Source organism: Salvia splendens, chromosome 2 (assembly GCF_004379255.2).
Source record: "Salvia splendens isolate huo1 chromosome 2, SspV2, whole genome shotgun sequence".
Taxonomy (NCBI): Eukaryota; Viridiplantae; Streptophyta; class Magnoliopsida; order Lamiales; family Lamiaceae; genus Salvia; species Salvia splendens.
This window is the reverse complement of record NC_056033.1, coordinates 21,455,663-21,475,458: the sequence shown is the minus strand read 5'-3', so window position 1 is coordinate 21,475,458 and position 19,796 is coordinate 21,455,663. Positions and strand designations below refer to the sequence as shown.

The 19,796-nt window shown below is 34.5% G+C and overlaps 1 protein-coding gene and 4 non-coding genes across 5 annotated transcripts; all 5 read right to left on the bottom strand.

Annotated features, from left to right (window-relative positions):
• Positions 1-6,476: 6,476 nt before the first annotated feature.
• On the bottom strand, positions 6,477-11,963 carry LOC121791460 (eukaryotic translation initiation factor 2 subunit beta-like). Its single transcript, XM_042189409.1, has 10 exons — positions 11,827-11,963; positions 11,528-11,601; positions 10,917-11,028; positions 10,765-10,820; positions 10,628-10,679; positions 10,454-10,542; positions 9,873-10,018; positions 9,620-9,762; positions 9,333-9,418; positions 6,477-6,799 (listed from the first exon to the last, which is right to left on the bottom strand). The coding sequence occupies exons 2-10, from the start codon at positions 11,585-11,587 to the stop codon at positions 6,722-6,724; spliced, it is 822 nt and encodes a 273-aa protein (XP_042045343.1). The 5' UTR covers positions 11,588-11,601; positions 11,827-11,963; the 3' UTR covers positions 6,477-6,721.
• Positions 7,246-7,329, bottom strand: LOC121793213. The gene has a single exon (XR_006049051.1). It is a non-coding gene; the product is annotated as a small nucleolar RNA SNORD34 (small nucleolar RNA).
• On the bottom strand, positions 7,565-7,649 carry LOC121793215. Its single transcript, XR_006049053.1, has one exon. It is a non-coding gene; the product is annotated as a small nucleolar RNA SNORD34 (small nucleolar RNA).
• Positions 7,900-7,983, bottom strand: LOC121793214. The gene has a single exon (XR_006049052.1). It is a non-coding gene; the product is annotated as a small nucleolar RNA SNORD34 (small nucleolar RNA).
• Positions 8,204-8,288, bottom strand: LOC121793212. The gene has a single exon (XR_006049050.1). It is a non-coding gene; the product is annotated as a small nucleolar RNA SNORD34 (small nucleolar RNA).
• Positions 11,964-19,796: the final 7,833 nt, after the last annotated feature.

The following is a 19,796-nucleotide window of genomic DNA, read 5'->3' as shown; positions in this document are numbered from 1 at the left end:
CTGCTTTAATTGCCTATCAGAGCCTATAAGGATTCTTACGAAAAGCCATGAGCAAATCATTCCCAAGTTAACAATACAAATTTCCGATGGTGTTAGTGTCAGCAGTTGATTCAATAGAACTAAAGCATCAGTAATCGTCATACACATAAAGATGACCCATTTCATAGTCATCAAATCAACTAGCAATGCAAACACATTTATAAAATTATTTTCAGCAACTTCCCTGCAATCAATTACAACCAGTGTTTTAAAAATCGGTTTAGACCGATCGGTCGGACCGGTTCAACCACAAACCGGTGACCATATAAAACCAGTAGAGGGTTGGGCCATTTTGGACCAGGTGAACCGTTTACCAATTTTAAAAAAATTACACTAAATTTTCATTTCATATTAACCCATACTTGTATTGGGCTTATGAATTTATAAAAACTATACTTAAAAATTCATTTTCGTCTTTCTTTATAGAAGTATTCCACAAGATTGTTCTTTCATTTTTCAATGTGGGATAAAAAGCTTGTTTTATAGTCATCTTTTATAATCTTTTGCCTTTACTTTTTCAATGTGGGATGTAGTTTATTTTGTTAACATGTAGTACTTATTATATCAACTATCAACTATATACTTATATATGTATAACTAAAAGCTATATACATATTTTATATCATAACTAAAATTAGTAAATCTTTATTAACTTTCAAATAAAGTTTTAATTACTAATGCTTAAATTGAAAATAAAATAACAATTATATAATGGGAGAAGTGTTCATAACATGAAAATTAATGCATAGTAATAAACATATGAATATGTATTTTAACATTACTAGTATTACTAGTTAAGAATTGGTATATATATGCTTTATCTATACTTATATATCTATATATTATTTGAAATCAAATTATATATTGTATTAATGTTTGTTTATTTACATGTTTTGAAATCAATTATTTTAGTAATAAATATGTTTTTAATTATATACTCGTATATATATAGATGCTACAGTAATACGGTTCGGCCAGTGGTTGGATCGGTCCAACCAGTTGAATCGTGAACCGATAGCCTCACCTAGGGATGTCAATTAGGCCGGCCTATCGGGTTTCGGGCCAACCCTACTCGGGCTGCGGGTCAATCGGGTGCGGGCTAATCAGGTTGTGATTTCTTTCGGGTTATGAAAGTTCAACCCTAACCCTAAAATCTCAGGTTTCGGTCTATCCCAACGGGTTAATCGAGTTGCAACCGATAAGATTAACATGCGATCGATCCAATAAATAATTATGAAAATTAGTTATATTCATAAAATGTAAAATATTTAACTGTGATAAATTTGAGATATATGCTTAAACTCAATCATAAACATGATCAAATACTATTATTTTAGATATTTCGTGAAATTTTAATATTTTTTAGTGAAATTGAAGTTTTTAATTTATTTATCAATTACTCCCTCCGTCCCTCAAGAATATGCACTCTTTCCTTTTTAGTTCGTCCCACAAGAATATGCATTTTCTAATTTTGGAAAGTCTTTTCTCTCTAATTAGGTGAGACTCATTCTCCACTAACAATACTTTATTTACTTTTTCTCTCTACATCTCTCTTACTTTACCAATTTTATATTAAAACCCGTGTCAAACCCAAAGTGCATATTATTTGGGGACGGAGGAAATATTATATTAATAAAAATTTAATATATAATTTGTATATTTAATATAAAATCGAAAGTTATTTTTTTAGTTATCTATATTATAAAATTTAATCAATGAAGTGTCAAATTATGAGTAAAAAATAGAATAATAGAAATTTTATCGGGTTTTCGGGTCAGCCCATGGGGTTTTCAGGTCTGGCCCTAACGGGTTGCGGGTTAATCAGGTGCGGGCTAACCGAGTTTTGATTTATCGGGCTATAAATTTTCGGCCCTAACTGTCACGACCGCCCACCCCAGGGGTGTTGCAAACGAGGCGATCGTGACCAAGGGACAAACATTTAAGAATAGCATTTAAGGATAACAGTTCATAAGAAAGGCTCAATTTGCTTAAAAGATTAATATATATCAGAGTGTACGATACACAGAGTGCACACTCGAATAAAATCAGAGTATCTCAACAATCAACAACTCAAAACAAATATTATCCCAACAATATTTGTTGAAAGAAACAATATTCAGCGGAAGCATTTCGAGAGTAGAATAATGCTATGTATGAAGACACAACATATTCTAGACATTTGATAGACATTCTTCACTTTTATGCTCAACATCGCCCGCCGTCATCACTGCTCAACCTGCACATTTTTAAAAGAAATGCAGGGCTGAGTACTTGGTGTACTCAGTGGACACGTGCCAAAAATATTTTCATAACAACTGATTTTGTCAAGCCACTCTTTGAGTGAACTCGGGGTTTTAGGAAAAGTCCGAGAACACTAAACATTTTTCTTTTCCTTTTTCAAAAGCGATCTTTCGATCCATTTTCCTGGAACATATGCCGTATCTGACAAACCCGATTTCACTATCTCTTGTTCACTCCTCAATCCATTCATCATTCATCTTTCCTTTCATCATTCATCATATCTTAACATTCAAGTGCCGGGGAAGTGGTTACCTCCCACGGTATCCCATCAATCCATTCCATTCATCGTTGTAGTCAGATAGGCATAGTTCCAAAACAAAATATGGCTTGACATAACCTTTTCAACTTTATTTTCCTCAAAACGTTTTTGAAACATAAATCATTTTTCTGCATAGGTCGAGCATCATCTCACATCACATCAACAAGTCGAGCAATTCACAATTCACTCGATAAATCAACACATAGCACAACATAACATGCGCAACAACACTTTCACTTTGATCACATATAACATGATGCTCAAACCGATATATTCAAACGAAAGCTCTTGAAAACACTTTAGTTCGAAAGCCCACGTAAAAACTTCTCGTAAAAACTGTACGGTAACTAGAAAGCCCACGTAAAATACTTCGTTAGAAAGCCCTACCTCGATCGTTTAAAGCCTTCACGCCGTGCTCCTCTCTTTCTCCTTTCTTCACCGTACGCCGCCGCCCTCTCTCTCTTTCACGGTTCGCCGCACCGCCGCCGTCGCGGGTCTGCCGCCGTCGGCTCCTCCCTTCATCATCTTCTCCTCTCCATTCCTCTCTTGGCTCCCCCTCTCTCTTCTCTCTCTCGGATTCTCGATTTCGAAAACAAAGAAATGAAATGAAGGGAGGTCGTATTTATAGAAAATTTTTTCACAAAAGACAAAAATTCACGTCTTTTCATTTTGATGCGACGAGTAATTAATGCGGCATTGGAAAATGTGCCTGATGTGACGTGATTCTTATCCAATTGGAAAACATGCCTGATGTGACGCGGTTCTTATCCAACTTTTCGTCTTGATTTGATGTCGAAAGTGTATTTGATACGTGGTCTATTATTTCGTGTAGGTATCATTTTGGGCTCGTAACAATTGGGTTTCAAATTGGGCTTCAAATTGGGCTAGGAAAGAATAATTGTTTGGCCCCAAAAGTGAAATACTTCTCTCGACAAAAGAAACAAGGTTGAAAAATTTTCAAGTGCACAAACGACGGTCCTTTCAAGAACACAATAAAAAGGTAGAAAAGGTCGGGGTGTTACACTAACCCTATAAATTTGGCGGGGTATTCGGGTCAACCCACGAGTTATGGGCTACATTGACATATCTAGCTTCACAGGTTCGCTTACCGATCCAGTTTTTAAAACATTTACATCAAAAATAGAAGAAATTTCAACTGTCATCTTGGTCTTTGAATTAAAGAAATTCCAACAACCAACTTACAACAGCTGCATATCCCATATAGTAGTGGGACTGAAAATACTGATGGCTTGTGGGAAGGAAATTAGAGACGAGAAGAAAGAAGATTAGAGAATAAACCCTACATTCCTAAAATGCTACTTCCTCCGTCCCTAATAATTCATCATCATTTGACCCGGCACGAGTTTTAAGAAATGTAATACTTCCCCGTCCCAACTAAGTTGCATCGTATTTTTTTTTGGGATGTCCCAACTAAGTTGAGTCATTTCCTTTTTTGACAAATTACAAAACATTCATCACTCTTACTTTATTACATCACTTACTTTACTCTCTCTTTATCTTTCCTACTTTATTCTTCTCTCCTACTTTTTAATACAATTTCTTAATCTCCGCGTCCAAAGGTTTTGTATCAACTTGTTGGGACGGAAGGAGTAGAAAGTGGGTTGAAAAAGTTAGTTGTAAGTGTGTCCTACTTTTATATATTAGTTTTATACTCCCTCCGTTTCATAAAAATATGGGCAATGAGTATGACACGGGAATTAAAATAAAATTGGTAAAGTAAGAGAGAGAAGGAGAATGATATGGTAAAGTAAGAGAGAGGAGGAGAATGATAGTTAAAGTAGAGTTAGTGGATAGTGAGACCTACATTATTAAATTGATATAACTTTCCAAAAATGGAATGCACATATTTTTGTGAGACGGACGAAAATGGAAAGTGCACATATATTTATGGGACGGAGGAAGTAATAAAATGTGAGTGAGAATGAGTAAGTGGAATGTGGGGTTCCTACAAAAAATAGTAAAAGTGAAAGGTGATAAATTTTTAGGGACGGACGAAAATGGAAATAAGTGACAATTTTCAGGGATGGAGGGAGTAACACTTAATTAAATAAAAATTAAATTTAAAATTTGAAAAAATCCTTAACCCGAAAATTCTCGGGTTTAACGGGTCTATCGGGTATACCCGAGACCTGCAACACATATTTTTACAATACCCGACCTCGTCCCGTTTGTTGCCTTTGTCAGGTAACTGGTACCCGATACCCGCAGGGTATCGGATCGAGTTGGGAAATACTCATTATCGTTTCGACACCCTTACCCCTATACCAAGGCTGCTTTTAGGCCATCCGCAATGGGCGGACGATGGCACGCCCGATGGCGCGCATCGTCCGCGCCATCGATCGTCCGCGCCCATTGCGGATACGGACGATAGGTCGCGGACGATCGTCGCGGCCGATACTAAGGGCGCGGAGGATGGCGCGCCCGATGCCTATCGTCCGCGCCATCGTCCGCGCCATTGCGGAGGCGGCGGACGATGGGCGCGGACGATGACACACATTTTACTTAAAAAAATGCGTTTGCTGGGATTCGAACCCGGGTCTATTGCTTGGAAGGCAATAATTCTTACCATTGGGCTACAAGCATTAGTTGAGATAACTTGAAAAATAAATAATTTTCTATTATATCTTGAAATTAATCATCTTAATAAATTTGTTTAATTTAATTAAACTCTATTATATATTAAAAGACGTCATTATCAAAATTCATATGCATTATAAATAATCCGGACTTGTTTAATTCAATTTATTTATCATATTTGAAATATTATATACGTATATATTCGTATTGTAATAAAATTTTATTCAAAGTAAATTCGCATTGTAATATATTAATTTTTTTAAATTCGCATTGTAATGTATTAATTTTTATAAATGAAATGAAGTTTTTTTAATTCTTATTGTAATGTATTAATTTTTTTAAATTCGTATGTGTTTTTAAATATTAAAAAAAATGATGATGTGGCGCGCCATAGGGCGCGCCTTAGGGCGCCCCACTGCAGGTGGGGAGGTAGGAGGATAAAACTGCTGACGTGGCGCGCCATAGGGCGCGCCTTAGGGCGCGCCTTAGGGCGCCCCATTGCTAATGCCCTTATGGTTGAGAGAGTGGAGTGATATGCTAAGGTGCGTTGTACCTCAGACCAATCTAGCCAAATCGAGGTAGAGAGGGCCGCATGTGTCAGTTCCTCCTTACACGACAGAGCATCTGCTGCACAATTCAAAACCCCCTTCTTAAAGGCTATTGTAAAGTCATAGTCGAGAAGCTTGGCAGCCCAATTTTCATTGGTCTGTTCGAACGACGACCTGGGAGATACGGCCTCCAAAGTTGGATGGCAAGCACGAGGGCCATCAATTGTTTCTCATGCATCCGTATAGCACCAAAACCACACCCCGAAATCATATCATTTGTCAGTGGATTGATTATAGTATTAAACACACACACACACACCCCGGGGACATCACATTCCACGACAAAAAATCCAAGGAAGATTGCCATGAGTAACTTTTGCACTTGTTTAATTTCTAAACTAGAGAATATTAAAAGCGATTGTTATTAGTAATTATTCAGTCTCATTGAATGTGAGGTTAGGTTGTTATGACTACTAGTATTTTTCATTTCTTGTTTGCTAGTTGCTAACCGTTGCAAAAAAATACTTAGTTCCATCCCTCTAGAGGCGTTTTTTTCTTTAAGAAAAATTGTATTAAGTGAGTTAAATAAATAAATAATAAAGCAAAAAAGGAAAAAGGCAGAGAGATGAAGAGAGAAGAAAAATTGTTGTTTTTTGCCAAAAAAGGAAATGACTCAGCTAAAGTGAGACAACCCAAAGGAATACAACTCAACTACAAAGGGACGGAGGGAGTACATAAAGAAGGGCATGATGCTTCTGATTAGCCAGCATTAAGATATCGTCGGTACTTGTCAAGTAAAACATGTCTACAATACTAGATTTTCATCCAAAACTTACTATCAACCAATTTCATACTAGAATAATACTGTTGTTTATTAGCAAGGATGCATAATTAACAAAATTACCAAAACAAAAACATCCAAATAAAAGGCACTTCACAAGTATAGAACAAACTGTCGCAGAAGTAGAATACTTCATCATGTTCCAGCTTTCCGACGACCAACACGAGCCACAAATCCAGCCTTGATCTGAGCCACGGACCTCCCAGAACCACACTACAAGTAATAAACAATCATATAACACTTACAATTATCCAACTGCTAAAAACATAGCACTATATAACGAGTACAAATGATAAACTATCCAAGTTAAAAAATCCGGTATAAGGACAACAAAAATATAAAAGAAGTCAGCAATGTTTTTATTAATTATAAACTTTCCCAAAGGACCCTGGCTTGTAAGAAAAGACTCTTCAACTAGAGCAATCAGTCAATGTAGGCAAATATGTGATCATCACAGGACTTTGGAGGATACTAGAAAAAGAATCAGTTTACTACCAATAATTTCCTAAGTAGGTTATAAAATTAATCAGTTTGATCAAAGTTATCTCCATATGGCTCCTACTGATATTAAGCAATGAAAGATGTGCAAGGGTAAATCTTGAAATCACTCTCTGGTGTTTCAAAAGGTTCACAATGTTTTGAAAATGATCTAAATTTCCTAAGGCCTCAGTCTTAGTACAAAAGATTCTTCAACTAGAGCAATCAGACAATGTAGGCAAATATTAAAATCATCATAGGCCTTGGGAAAAAAACTAAATACAATAATCAACCAAACAACTCCATGGGGCCCCTACTATCATACCAATAATAAGCCACCACTGCAGATATATTTGTCCAAAAAGTAATTGGGAGAAGACAAGGGAAAATACGATAATAAGTTAAGAATAAAGAGTTTCCCTGTTATTATTTAGAGAGCAATTGAAATGGTGTTTGAACTTCCAAGAGGCTGACTGTTTTTGAATATTATCTAACTTCCACCGAGGCCTCAGACTTATTAGAAAAACATTCTTCAGTTAAAAGAATCCGGCAATGTAGGCAAATAATTAGATCATCACAGGCCTCGGGAAAATATCCTAAAAACAATCAGTTTACTACCACCAAATTACATGTGCTAATGAATATCAATATGGTTTAGCTCCTACAATATACAAATAAAATGCCACCTGGGCACTGAGTCAGAATATATTGTCACAACAAAGTCATTTGGGATTGGCAAGGGTAAATAAAATATAATGGGTCAAAATTCCCCTATTAGAAAGCACTTAAAAAGGTGCTTAAAGAATTGACATTGTTCTGATAACTATCCAACTATCCAAAGCCTCAGACTTGGTTTAAAAGAATCTTCAATTAGAGCAATCAGACAATGTAGGCAAATACTTAGATCATCACAGGCCTTGGACAGTATCATAAAAAAATCGGCTTATTGCTATTTGCCAATAATTTACCATAAAACATAAAGAATATAAATACATAACATATTGACTCAACAAGCCATGGGACAAGGTCTAGGGTACATAAATAATTTGAGTTTCTAGTGTCCCTGTTGCAAGAAAGCAAGCTTTTAAAGGTGCTCCCAAAAAAGTTGACAATGTTTTCTGAAAATTAGCTAACTTCCCTGGTGGCCTCAGACTTAGTATAAATGGTTTCTTCAACTAGATCAATCAGACAATGTAGGCAAATATTTCAATCATCACAGGCCTCCACAGAATTCCATAAGTTAACCAGTCTACTGTCAGTATTTTTCTACAGAGTTTGAAATTTTATTCAGTTATAAATTTAAACAAGTACCCTACAATCATACCAAAACAAAATGGGCATCTAGGCAGAGGGTTACAGAAATAATTGTCTCAATACCAGATGGGATATCAGACCATGAGAAATCTCATTCAGGAAAAGCATAAAGGATAAATACAAAATATATTTTACTCAACACCAGTGTTGTCAAAATGTCGTTCGGGTCGCTCGGGTCGCCTGGGTCGAGACCATCACCGCCCCAACATGGGTGGGTTGATCGAGATACAGGGTCGCCGTTGGGTCGAGTGGGTCGCCTGGGTCGCCCTAAACATATGCTATCTCTGATTTTCTCAAATCTCTCACATGTTTTCTGACTCTCTGAATCACAATTCTCTATATATATGCATGCACCACATCAAACTTTTCAAACCTACTTTCTACACTTTAGAATTCGGCCTCTTCACTCCTAAACAAATAAACAATTCAAAGATCTTTTGCTGCCACCCTTCATATATTCCTTTGTTTTGATATTTTCAGACAATGATATCAATTATTTATTGTGTTATGACTTATGAATTATTTTGATATCATTTCTATTTCCCACTTTATCTCTATTCACATGAATTGTGTCTACATTTATATTATTAGATATATTATAAACATTAGAGCAATATATTTATTTTATTTAATATTAAAAGGCAAAACAATTAGCCTAGATTTGTGGGTCCCTCGACCCAGTCGACTCGTCGACCCGCGACCCGAATTTTTACCTCATCGACCCGATGCGTCCTGCGACCCTAACTACACTGCTCAACACTCCTAGACCAGTGAGAAATCTCATTCACAAAAAATCACATAGAAATCACAGCCCCAGATACAAGAAGTAACATAGTAGTACATCATAATTTGGTTCAATATAATGCAGAAACCAGAACTACTTTTCACAAGAAAAGACTCAGCTGCAGTCTATAACATAGATGCATAAAAATATAATGAGAAGATAGGGAACTACCTTCTCGCATCTGAGGAAGAAGAGTCGGTTCTCCTTTGAAAGAATAGTATCAGGACTTTTGCAACCATTGCATATGACATACTCATCTGCAGATATGATTACAGTGACATGTCATTTAGAGCTGAACTATTAGTCAGTTTATTATTCACATTTCATACAAGGTCAAAAAATACTTAGATACCTGCTGCATTGGTGAACAAATGGGAACACAGATAAAAATTTTAGATTAAAAAAAAGTGTCACGGAGATGGACTCCATTTCTGGAAAAAAGCAATGAAAAAACTTACTAATATAGCGTCGCAAGATTCCCTCAAAATTCTTGGGAGCAAACCTCCCTTTAACAACCAATCTTTGTTGCCCATCAAGAGATCCACTTGTCCCCATTTCAGCCAGAAGGAAAGTCATCACATGCTCTGGTTGCCTATGCATCCTGTGGGGAATTAAACCACCAAATAAAAAAATCATTTTCATCACTTGTTCTCAAACAAAAAAATGTGTAAATCCATTTTATGCAATGGAAATAGAAAGAAAATAGCATACGATTTGCAAAGATCCATAAAATTCACAAAAACAGTTTTCTTTGTTCCTTCACGGAGTACTTGGGGAGGTCTCATAACTGTCCTGCGCCGATCCCCAGCAAGCTCAGGGTTATTCTCACGAAGAATGTTAAAAACCCTCCCAAGTAGCTGCACATGTTAAAGATAGAATCAATACTTCAGGTGGTGAAAGGTCAGAGGTAATCGCAAGAAGAGGTAAGAATCTCCATGAATGTAGCACCAATAGTACAAACAATATAAATATGATTTCTTGATTGCAATTCCATAGGTAATACAACATGCAGCAGTAGAAAAGAAATTTCATGTTTACACATCTTCAGATGCAGTATTGCTACCCAAGCCAAGGCATTAAGACGTTAGTGTTATCTAATGATAGACAGGAAACTGAAGTATGAAGTATTTGCATCTGAGATGACTCAATACTATTACTAAAAAAGTATACATTGTCCTCATCAATTATTAAGATTAGGAAATATACCAAACACTCGAGAGAAAACAGAAAAAAACTGAAAACACAGAAAAAAGGGATGGTTCATTTCAAGGTAGTCAGAGAGCCCCACTCACCTCCTCATATAAATAATCCCGATCACTTCCTTCCCATGGGTATTGTTGCAAAACAATTCCTTCTCCTTCCTCATCCTCTCCAATTGTATCTATAATTTCACAAACAGCTAAGTCTAACATAAACCCAGAGATGAAGGAGCATATCCAATGCAGTCTAAAACAAGCAGAACTTACCATCCACATCTTCACCTACAGCTTCTTTCTCTTCATTCAGATCAGCATGCGCCTGCAACAGTAACACATCACGGTACATACAATAAGTGATTAGAGCAACCAATAATTCCCCAAATACAACAAAATTATCTACCCACCGCTTTCTTCTTCTTCTTTTTTAGACCAGCGAATGAAGTTTCAAGACCATCTGAAACTGCAGACAAATGTGAAACATTTGTAAGTGACAAAGCTGAAATACTCCTATCAGTAATAAGATTGAAATCGCCAAAACATTTGCTTAGAAACATACCAGACAAGCTCTCAGTCTTCTCGGTTAGAGTATCAACAGGATCATCTTCAGCTAGTTCTTGAGCCACTGGCTTCTTCTTCTTCTTCTTCTTTGAAGGGTCAAATGGAGCTATCTGCATTGAAGTGATGGAAGCTTGAGGAATCATTTGCATTTCACAAAGCATAATCGGTAAGAGATCTCTTTAGAAGGATATATTCAAATATTTAAAGTAGAGTTTATATATGGTTCTAACTTATAAGATGGACAACCTCTCAAGTCATGCATAAACAGCACACTGAACCAGCAATCTATACGAATAAAAAAACAATAGGTAGCTATGTCAAAACAAGGTTGAAGAAAAATCAACGAGTACTTCTTTGCATCAAGATCAACATATACACTCTTGAACTCTTTAACGCACATTGTCTGGTTGCGCAATACTACATTTGGTTCTATGAGGGTGCTAATTTATCCGAGGTCAAATTGAATTCATCACCAATTAAACGGCGCCTAATAAAAACTTAGGACGAATCCACAATAGAAAATGATACTCACGCTCGAGCAAGTCCACAATGATAATAAATCTTAAATAACGCGCAAAAACAGTTACTAAGTTACAGACGAAAACTTACATCACCACCATCATCCTTGACCTCTTCTTTCACCACATTCTGATTTTCATCCTCTGCCATGATTGTAATTAGATCTGCAACAATAATAAAAACAATGTTAAAGAACTTCTCCAGTGAAATAGTTGCATCTAAACGCAGATAGTCATTCTTCAACTTAATCGAAGTTTATAGAAGTTAAAATCGAGAGTGTAGAAAAATGCGACTCCAGCCACGCCGATTAAGGCCTTTAATACGAAAATTGTGAGCTCTAAATATAGGAATCTGAGCTCTTTCAGCGTGCAAACCCTAGAAAATTTTACCTTTAGGTATTTTCACCGGAGAAGAGAAAATTTTCTGAGCTATGATACGAGATTCTGCAGCCGTAGGCTGCTTTTATAAGAAATAATACTATTTGGGCTGGACTTTCAGTCATAACCTATTGGCCCAGCTCTAAAACATACTCGGATTAGATAGCTTTCTTATCCTCATCATATTTATATTTTTATATCTAATGGCCTAAAGGGGAGTTTTGAGAGTATTTATGAAATTATCATTTAAGCTTAAATATATAATTTAAATATTATAATCTAGACATTTAAGAATAAAAACTATTATATAGTTCAAATGTAATAAGTTACTACCGTTACAATTTTATTTACTATATCAAAGCTAATAATAATTCACCGTAGTAATAAGTTGATACGAATATTAACAATTTTATAGTATTAAATTTTCAATCTTTACTGCATGAGAAGGTGGGGTGGCAAATTCATCATTATGAATATAAAAATTTACAGTTTTTGACTGTTACAAGAAGTGGAGGAGGGTGCATTCTATTTTCCATTATTATCATTATATTGTCATTTATGTTTTTTTCAAGATTCAAAGTTGTAAACACTATATATATATGTGTGTGTATGCCTCGGGAGGTTTGAGAAAAGGCACCAAATAAAGAAAAAGAGTATTGTATAGTGGCATTTTTAGCGAAGACCTCATTTTAAAGGAATTATCTATTTATCCATCCAATATGTAGTAATTTTTTGCTTTTCTTATTTCGCGTATCATTTTAAGCATTTTTATATTTTGATTATTATGTTATTATATTTATTGCTGATGGTGATTTTTGAATGTTTGATATTTTTAATATTTTATAGATTATTTTGATGATATATATTCGAGGTCTCATCACAAAATTGTTGCTAATGGTTATGGAAAGGTCAAATAAAGGTATTTCCTATTAATTATTTTTTAGTGTTTAGACCAATAGTAATAATAATTGGTTTCTTGATTTGTTCATTTACTAATTGGTTTCTTGATTTGTTCATTTACTAATTGGTTTCTCGATTGTTCATTATTTTTTGCTATCGGTAATTCGTCCATCACTCTATTCAATTTTATATTTTGGTTTGCATGTTATCAAGTATCATATTATATTTGTTGTTGACGATGATGTTGATCTTTAGGTATCTTTTAATATATTTTTATGGATTATTTTGATTACATATATTCATAATTTTATCCCATAATCGTGGTTAATGATAAAATGAAGGTACTTATTGATTATTTTGGCTATTTAGACCAATAGTAGTAATAATTGGTCTTATAAACAAAATCTCCAAATAGATTTAGAAGTGTAATGAAATAAAGATTCAATTTTTTCTCCTAGACTTTAATTTCAATCTATCATTATAAACATGCATACAAAATTCTCAAAAATATTAACAAGGCAGGATCTTCCTTTGATAGGAATAAATTTTTAAAATACTAAAAAATAATATTTTTTTAATGTGTAAATACTTAAATTCAACATATATCAAAATCATATTTTGAGTTTAAATGTCCCACCATTGTTATAATTTAATTCACTAATTTAATCCAATTTGTTGTGAAATATAAAAAATCAAAAATATACTATACAATATTTATATTAAACATAAAATTTATGTATCTACGTATAGAATTTTCTTTATTAATAACTTTATTAAATGAGTTTAAACATATGATATTTTAACTTGGTTTTGCACATGTCAATCATGCACCATTGCATATATCTTTCATTAAACAATAAAGTATATATCAAATCCAGATCTAAAACCCCAAAATAGAATACGTGATCAACAAAGTAAAATTGAACTGGGCGGAGGAAGAATTTTATTGATATTTAGCTTATTTGTTGGTCATGATGAGTATATTTTAAAGTTAAGGGTTTAGGATTTAGGTTTCAAGGTTTGGGTTTTTAGTGTATAGGGTCACTATATTGCAATGAAATGAATCTCGACTAGGAAGTGTCTCACCAGTGCAATATTAAATTATTGCAACGTAAATTTGCTCCTGCAGTTATAACTCAACGGTTAATTCATACTTTCACAGAATTAAAATACTTTTAAATTTTAAGTCTGATATTTAAATGTCACGGAACATTAATTTATTTATTTTTATCATTCATTTATTTTTAGTCTGAATTTTGAAAACTAAGATAAATATATATATATATATATATATATATAATAACAATTCACCTTGTACAAACTAATTATATATTTAGTAAATTCATAAATAATACAGTAACACATTAACTTGATGTTACATAAAAAGTGACTATTAGCAAAATAGTGAAAATATAAATTATAATTTTATTTGTTTATTTCATTGCAATACTGTACACATATTTTTTATTAGTTAAGATTATAAAAAATTGGTAGTTTCATATTTTTTAAATCTTTAAAATTTAATTATTATCACTATGACGTTATACATACAAATTAATAATAAAATATAAATAATAAATTAATATTGCATACATTAAAAACATGCAACTTAACTATTTACCTTGATGCGAATTTTTTCAATTAAAAAAATACAATTTGCTTAATTTTATTAAAAATTCGTGTGATAAAGAATGTTGCTATTAGAACTTTAGAAGATGAATGGAGTAAGATTTAACAGACAAAGTTATTAGCAAGATAAGGATAAAGGAGCATGTAATACAACAATGGCTAAAGAGCCTAACATGGCTAGATTAGTGCAGATTTATTTCTTTGCTCCTTTTATATACTTTTTTTACCATCTATTCACAATAATATCAAATTTAAATTTTGTTACTTTAAAAAGTATTTATCTAGAAAGTGAGGTGATGAAAATCTTGATATACGGCATAAAAAATAATGTATAAATATATACTCTTTTACCCACCGAAAAAAGATGACTCATTTTCATTTTTAGTTTGTCGCATTCAAGATGATCTATTACTAAAAATAGAAATCATTTTATTCTTGATTTATTCCATCTTTTTTACTTTATACTATATTCTTTCCACCTAATATATAAAATAGAATTGCATAAAATCTTGTGCCGTTCAAGAAATGAGTCATCTTTCTTGGCACGAAGGAAGTAAAGAAACAAAAAGATCAAAATCATCGTCAACGACAAAAAGAATAGCCTAAAAATCAAATACTAGCGATGGACAATTAAAGGTGATGGGTGAATTTAGGGTAGCAAAACAATACATATGGATTTATTAAGAAATAGACATTTTTAATACACAAACCACGAAAACAATCATAAAACATAAACAGACTTCATGTTACAAACAACAATATTGATGATAAGCAAGAAGAATGTAATGGAAAAAATGTAGAATTATGTGGATTATAGGCTACCATGTGTCATATTTATAGTCCAAAAACTGAATTATGAGACTCTTCCAAAATCTTTCACTTCCTAAAAGAAAATCTTTTAAAAATATTCGAGACATAAATGATATTTAATCCAGTTAATTGTATATTATTTGATACTTATAATTTAAAATATTGATTAGAAAATTATATGAATCAAGATATAAATTCACATAATTCAATAATATATCAGCTTTACGAAAATATTTATTGTAATGATAATATTATTATGAAAGATCAATATCATTTTCAATTTGATACAATATTTTATTAATTAAGACAACATCATTTTCTTTTTATTTGGAACAAAATCATTATTGATGATGATCAACATTAATTTTTCGTTTTAAGACTATATACACCATTAAGTTATTTATTACTGTATCATTTTAGGATGAGTCATTAAGATAGTATGATTCAATAATATAAAGATGATAGTTTAAAATGCAAACTGCATCTTTCCTGTAAACTGCAAACTATAATATAAACTATATAAGGAGGCTTGAGGCTCAAATCCCTAGGGTATGCCCTTCATAATTTGACATTTGTACACTTAAAATAAGGGTGTCTTCGAGTTCTCTCTCCTTTGTCTCACTCCTTGCACTGTCTGCTCCTTCTGATAATTCCATTGGTCAATTAGGCGGCTTTTCGACATTTTCACTCTATTTCTGCTTAATCTACGTCTGCTCGGTAAATCTACACGATTTACTGGACCTAGCAACAACCTGCACACTTAAACTCAAAATTTGTGCATTATCTCCCCAACAAGCACGTAAATTCATCCACAAACCAATGCATGAAACGAGCATTATCAGCAGGGTAGAGTGTTTAGTGTGTGTGAGGTTTGTGTTATGAGTGTGTGAGTTGGTATGTGTATTTAAGGTGTTGAGTGTGTGTAGAGTCTTCTAGATGCTAGTGTGTGTGTTTAGGAATAGGATTTAGATTCTCATTTTTTTTTCATCTAGAAATAATACACACAATTATATTATTTAAATATATAATTAACACACACGAGAATAAAATAAAAGGCATTGATCAAATTCTTTATTTTCTAATTTCCTTTCAAGTTATTATGATTACTAATTTCACCAATAAATCAAATATAAACACTTAAACCTTATTTCATTAGGGCACATTCTCGGTCTATGTAGGACAACTTGTAAAATATTTGGCAATCAAACACATTAGTTCAAAACCTATAATAATTAATCAATTGGCAAATAAAAAAAATCAAAATACTTTTAAAAATTACAAAAATATAATATTTTTGTTTTTAAAAAGATACAAGGTATTACAATTTTTGTTTTTTCTGGAGAAACTGTAATTTGAATCCAATTTGGTGGTGTGAACAATGTTTGACTCTAAAAGAATGTCAGAAGAGAAAAGTCACAACCCGAATGGTTAGTATATGTCCTGCAATTACCATGTAGCATGTGGATAAGTTGTTGATGTGCATGTCGTCACTATTCAGGTGGTGGTTTCGTGGCCGTTTTGGTTGAGTGAAGGCTGACAGGTCATGGCGCTCTTGGTCCCCACGTGAGGAGGAAGTCCTCATACTAGCACTGAAGGACCTTGTGACTAACCACTAGAAGTCCAATAATGGCTTCCGAGCCGGTTACCTCACTCATGTTGAAGAATTTGTGAAGCGAGAAATCCTAACTACAACTATGAGAGCCCAACCTCATATTTTTTTCAAGACCAACACTTGGAAGAAATGCTACAATTCATTGACTTTGATGCTTAACCTTAGCGGCTTTGTGTTCAACTCAGACGACGATTGGAAGATAGAATGCAACGACGAACAATGGGTCCAAATCGTGAAGGTTAACTCTGCCCCATTTATCTAGTTCTTCTACATATTGTTGTGCACATTTGTCTGTTAATTTGAAGTTATGTTGAAACTTGTTTTGGTTTACAAAGAGGTTGATTCAGGAATTGTTTGATTGCACTGAGTTAAAAAATTAGTATGCCCTATTCCTCTTTGTCATATACACCCAAGAGGAGATCGAAGAAAGACTCAATACTGGATGTGAAAGCTCTTACAAAAGCCAAAGTGCCTCAAACAAATATAACTGAGAAATAAAGTCAGGGGCTGCATTGGAGTCTATCTTGGAGGCGATGTCAAAGATGAAGGATGACACAAACCAGCGCCTCGATACTTTATAAACCCGTATGGGGTACGACTTCGACCTAAGTGCTAAGCGAACTGAGATTTCAAAACTGCTACACACCGTCTTAGGTTTGGATAGGAAGTAAAATTTCTTGCGAGCAGGGACGGATCTAGCATTAAGCTAGATGGGGCAAATGCCCCTGCTCATATTTTATTCTTTATATATGTATAACCAATTATAGATATTTTTGTACTCCCTCCGTCCCGGACTACTTGCACTTATTTCCTTTCTGGGCGTCCTAAGTTATTTGCACTCTTTCCATTTTTAGTAAAAATTATCACCTACAGCCGCAATTGTTAACTTTGCTATACACTCATTCCTTAATCTCCGTGCCGAAAAGGAAATGTGCGAGTAGTCCGGGACGGAGGGAGTATTAATCTTCCACTAATTGCCCCTTCTTTAATTTTTAAAATTTCTCCATGTATATTTTTGCCCCTCTTGCTAAGAATTCCTAGATCCGTCCTTGCTTGCGAGCGGCATGTGAAGGAGCCCAAGAGGCTTTTATGGGGTGCGACGATGATGAGAAGGCAGACTACCTCATGCATATCCTTGAGGAAAAAAATGGTAAGTGAACGTACACCCTTTGGACGACATGGTTTAATGGGCTACCAAAGGTTATTATCACATCGCCAAATATCCATCTTTTGTGTGTGGCTGTAGGTTTAAGCATTTGACATAAACCCCTAGGTGTTACTATTTTGGTATGGCATGTATGTAAGACGAATAGAACTATGGACAACGAGATGGATGTATTTTTTTATTAGTGTGGCTTTGGTCCACCATTCATCTTATATGTATGAAGTGTGTTATTATGGTTATAGCTTTGCATATAGACAGCACAATACACACCATATTAGTCTAACATAATATTGCCAAGGAGGAGCAAGCTCATCCGAGTTATGAAACGTCAAGCTTAATTTATATCATATTCGTCTAACATCTCATACACACCATCAAAACCAACATCCATTTAAATCCTCCGTAGCTTTGGCCAGTAATATAAGGCATACTGGAATTAAAGTGGTTAGAGGTACACAAAGTAATTAATTCCATATTCTTCTAACATCGCATACACATCATCACCATCTAACATCTCATTTTACAATGTAATGCACAAAGTAAGGTTGAATAGTAAGGTTGAATATTAAATTCACTTCTTCCCATAACCACAACTTGGAATTAAAGTGATTAGAGGTGAAGGTGATTACGGCAACTAAGATTTTGTTGAGCAATTGAGATCCTTTTTTAACTCTACAAAATACCAATAACCACACAAACAATGGGCTATATAAATGAGGCTTCACTATTTCATCCACCTCCCACAAATACCAATTAACTCGACCGAAATGTGATGATTACCACCTTTATCTAAACCAAGTGGTGTGCAACTCATCCACCCATACAAGTAAACCAAGAACTCACTCTTTCTATACTACACTGAAACTCCCGTTGTGAAGCATGGAAGGAGGAGATTTCTAAGTGATAATAAGCTAGGTCCTTCAAATGCTCTTTCAATACAGAGTTCCAAATACATTCATGCACATGTCTCATCCTTAGATCATAACCTAAATTCTAGTTTTTTTGTGTGAACAGTGATGACGAAGCAACTGTGGAGTATAAACCTCCATTTCACACCCACTATTCAGAGGAAGTCCACATGAATGAGCTGGTAAGACATACTCACATTGTATGAAATTATCTCCTTCCCTTATGAGTTCGATGTTAATTCTTGAGCATATGTTGCAGTACATTCTGGGTTGGTGGATGACTTACTACGGCTCCGATTTACCGACTGATTGCAAGCTTGGAATGCTCAACCGTTCTCGATGGGCGGCGAAAATAGAAACCACGCCGCAGGGGTCATGCTTTTGGATGGGGTGGGGGTAGTTCGCCCATTATTCTTGTTTCCAAGATGGTGATTTGCTTAGCTTCTAGTATGAGAGGGATGAGTGTTCAAAGTCAAGCGCGAGTCTATCCCACCATCGATTCCATTCCGTCACTTCATAGGTTAGCCACCTATTTGTTTTTGTATGTCTTTCATTTAATAAGAGCACATGACCTGCCTAGCATTACACTTTCCATAGACGAACATGCAACCATTGTGGAAAGTGGGTCGATGTATGGTTTCAGTGAGATGACTGAGGTTGATGATCTGGTCGAGGAAGACATCACTCAGGCGGAGGCTTTGCCACAAGTGGTCGACGTAGAGGGCTATCATAGACCTAATTTCTTCACGATAGCGAAATAGCACCTCCATATCAGTTTGGTATGTCATCTCGTAGTAGTTAGCGTTATGTTGAAATTGTGTTTGAGAGTCTATAATTGCATGTTTAAGCTCATCACATCATTTACATGGCATAGAACATACCAATCTCCTTCTGGAGGCACAACGCGATGTGTTTATGTCCCACTACAGACTTGATCTTAGAGGTGAATGGAGTTGCA

Excerpts from the sequence above, each read along its gene's own strand:
- LOC121791460 (XM_042189409.1), bottom strand. The coding sequence starts at position 11,587 with ATGGCAGAGGATGAAAATCAGAATGTGGTGAAAGAAGAGGTCAAGGAT. Across the intron at positions 11,029-11,527 it reads TCAAGGATGATGGTGGTGAT|ATAGCTCCATTTGACCCTTC; the intron begins GTAAGTTTTCGT and ends ACTTCAATGCAG. Across the intron at positions 10,543-10,627 it reads TGTAGGTGAAGATGTGGATG|ATACAATTGGAGAGGATGAG; the intron begins GTAAGTTCTGCT and ends GTGAAATTATAG.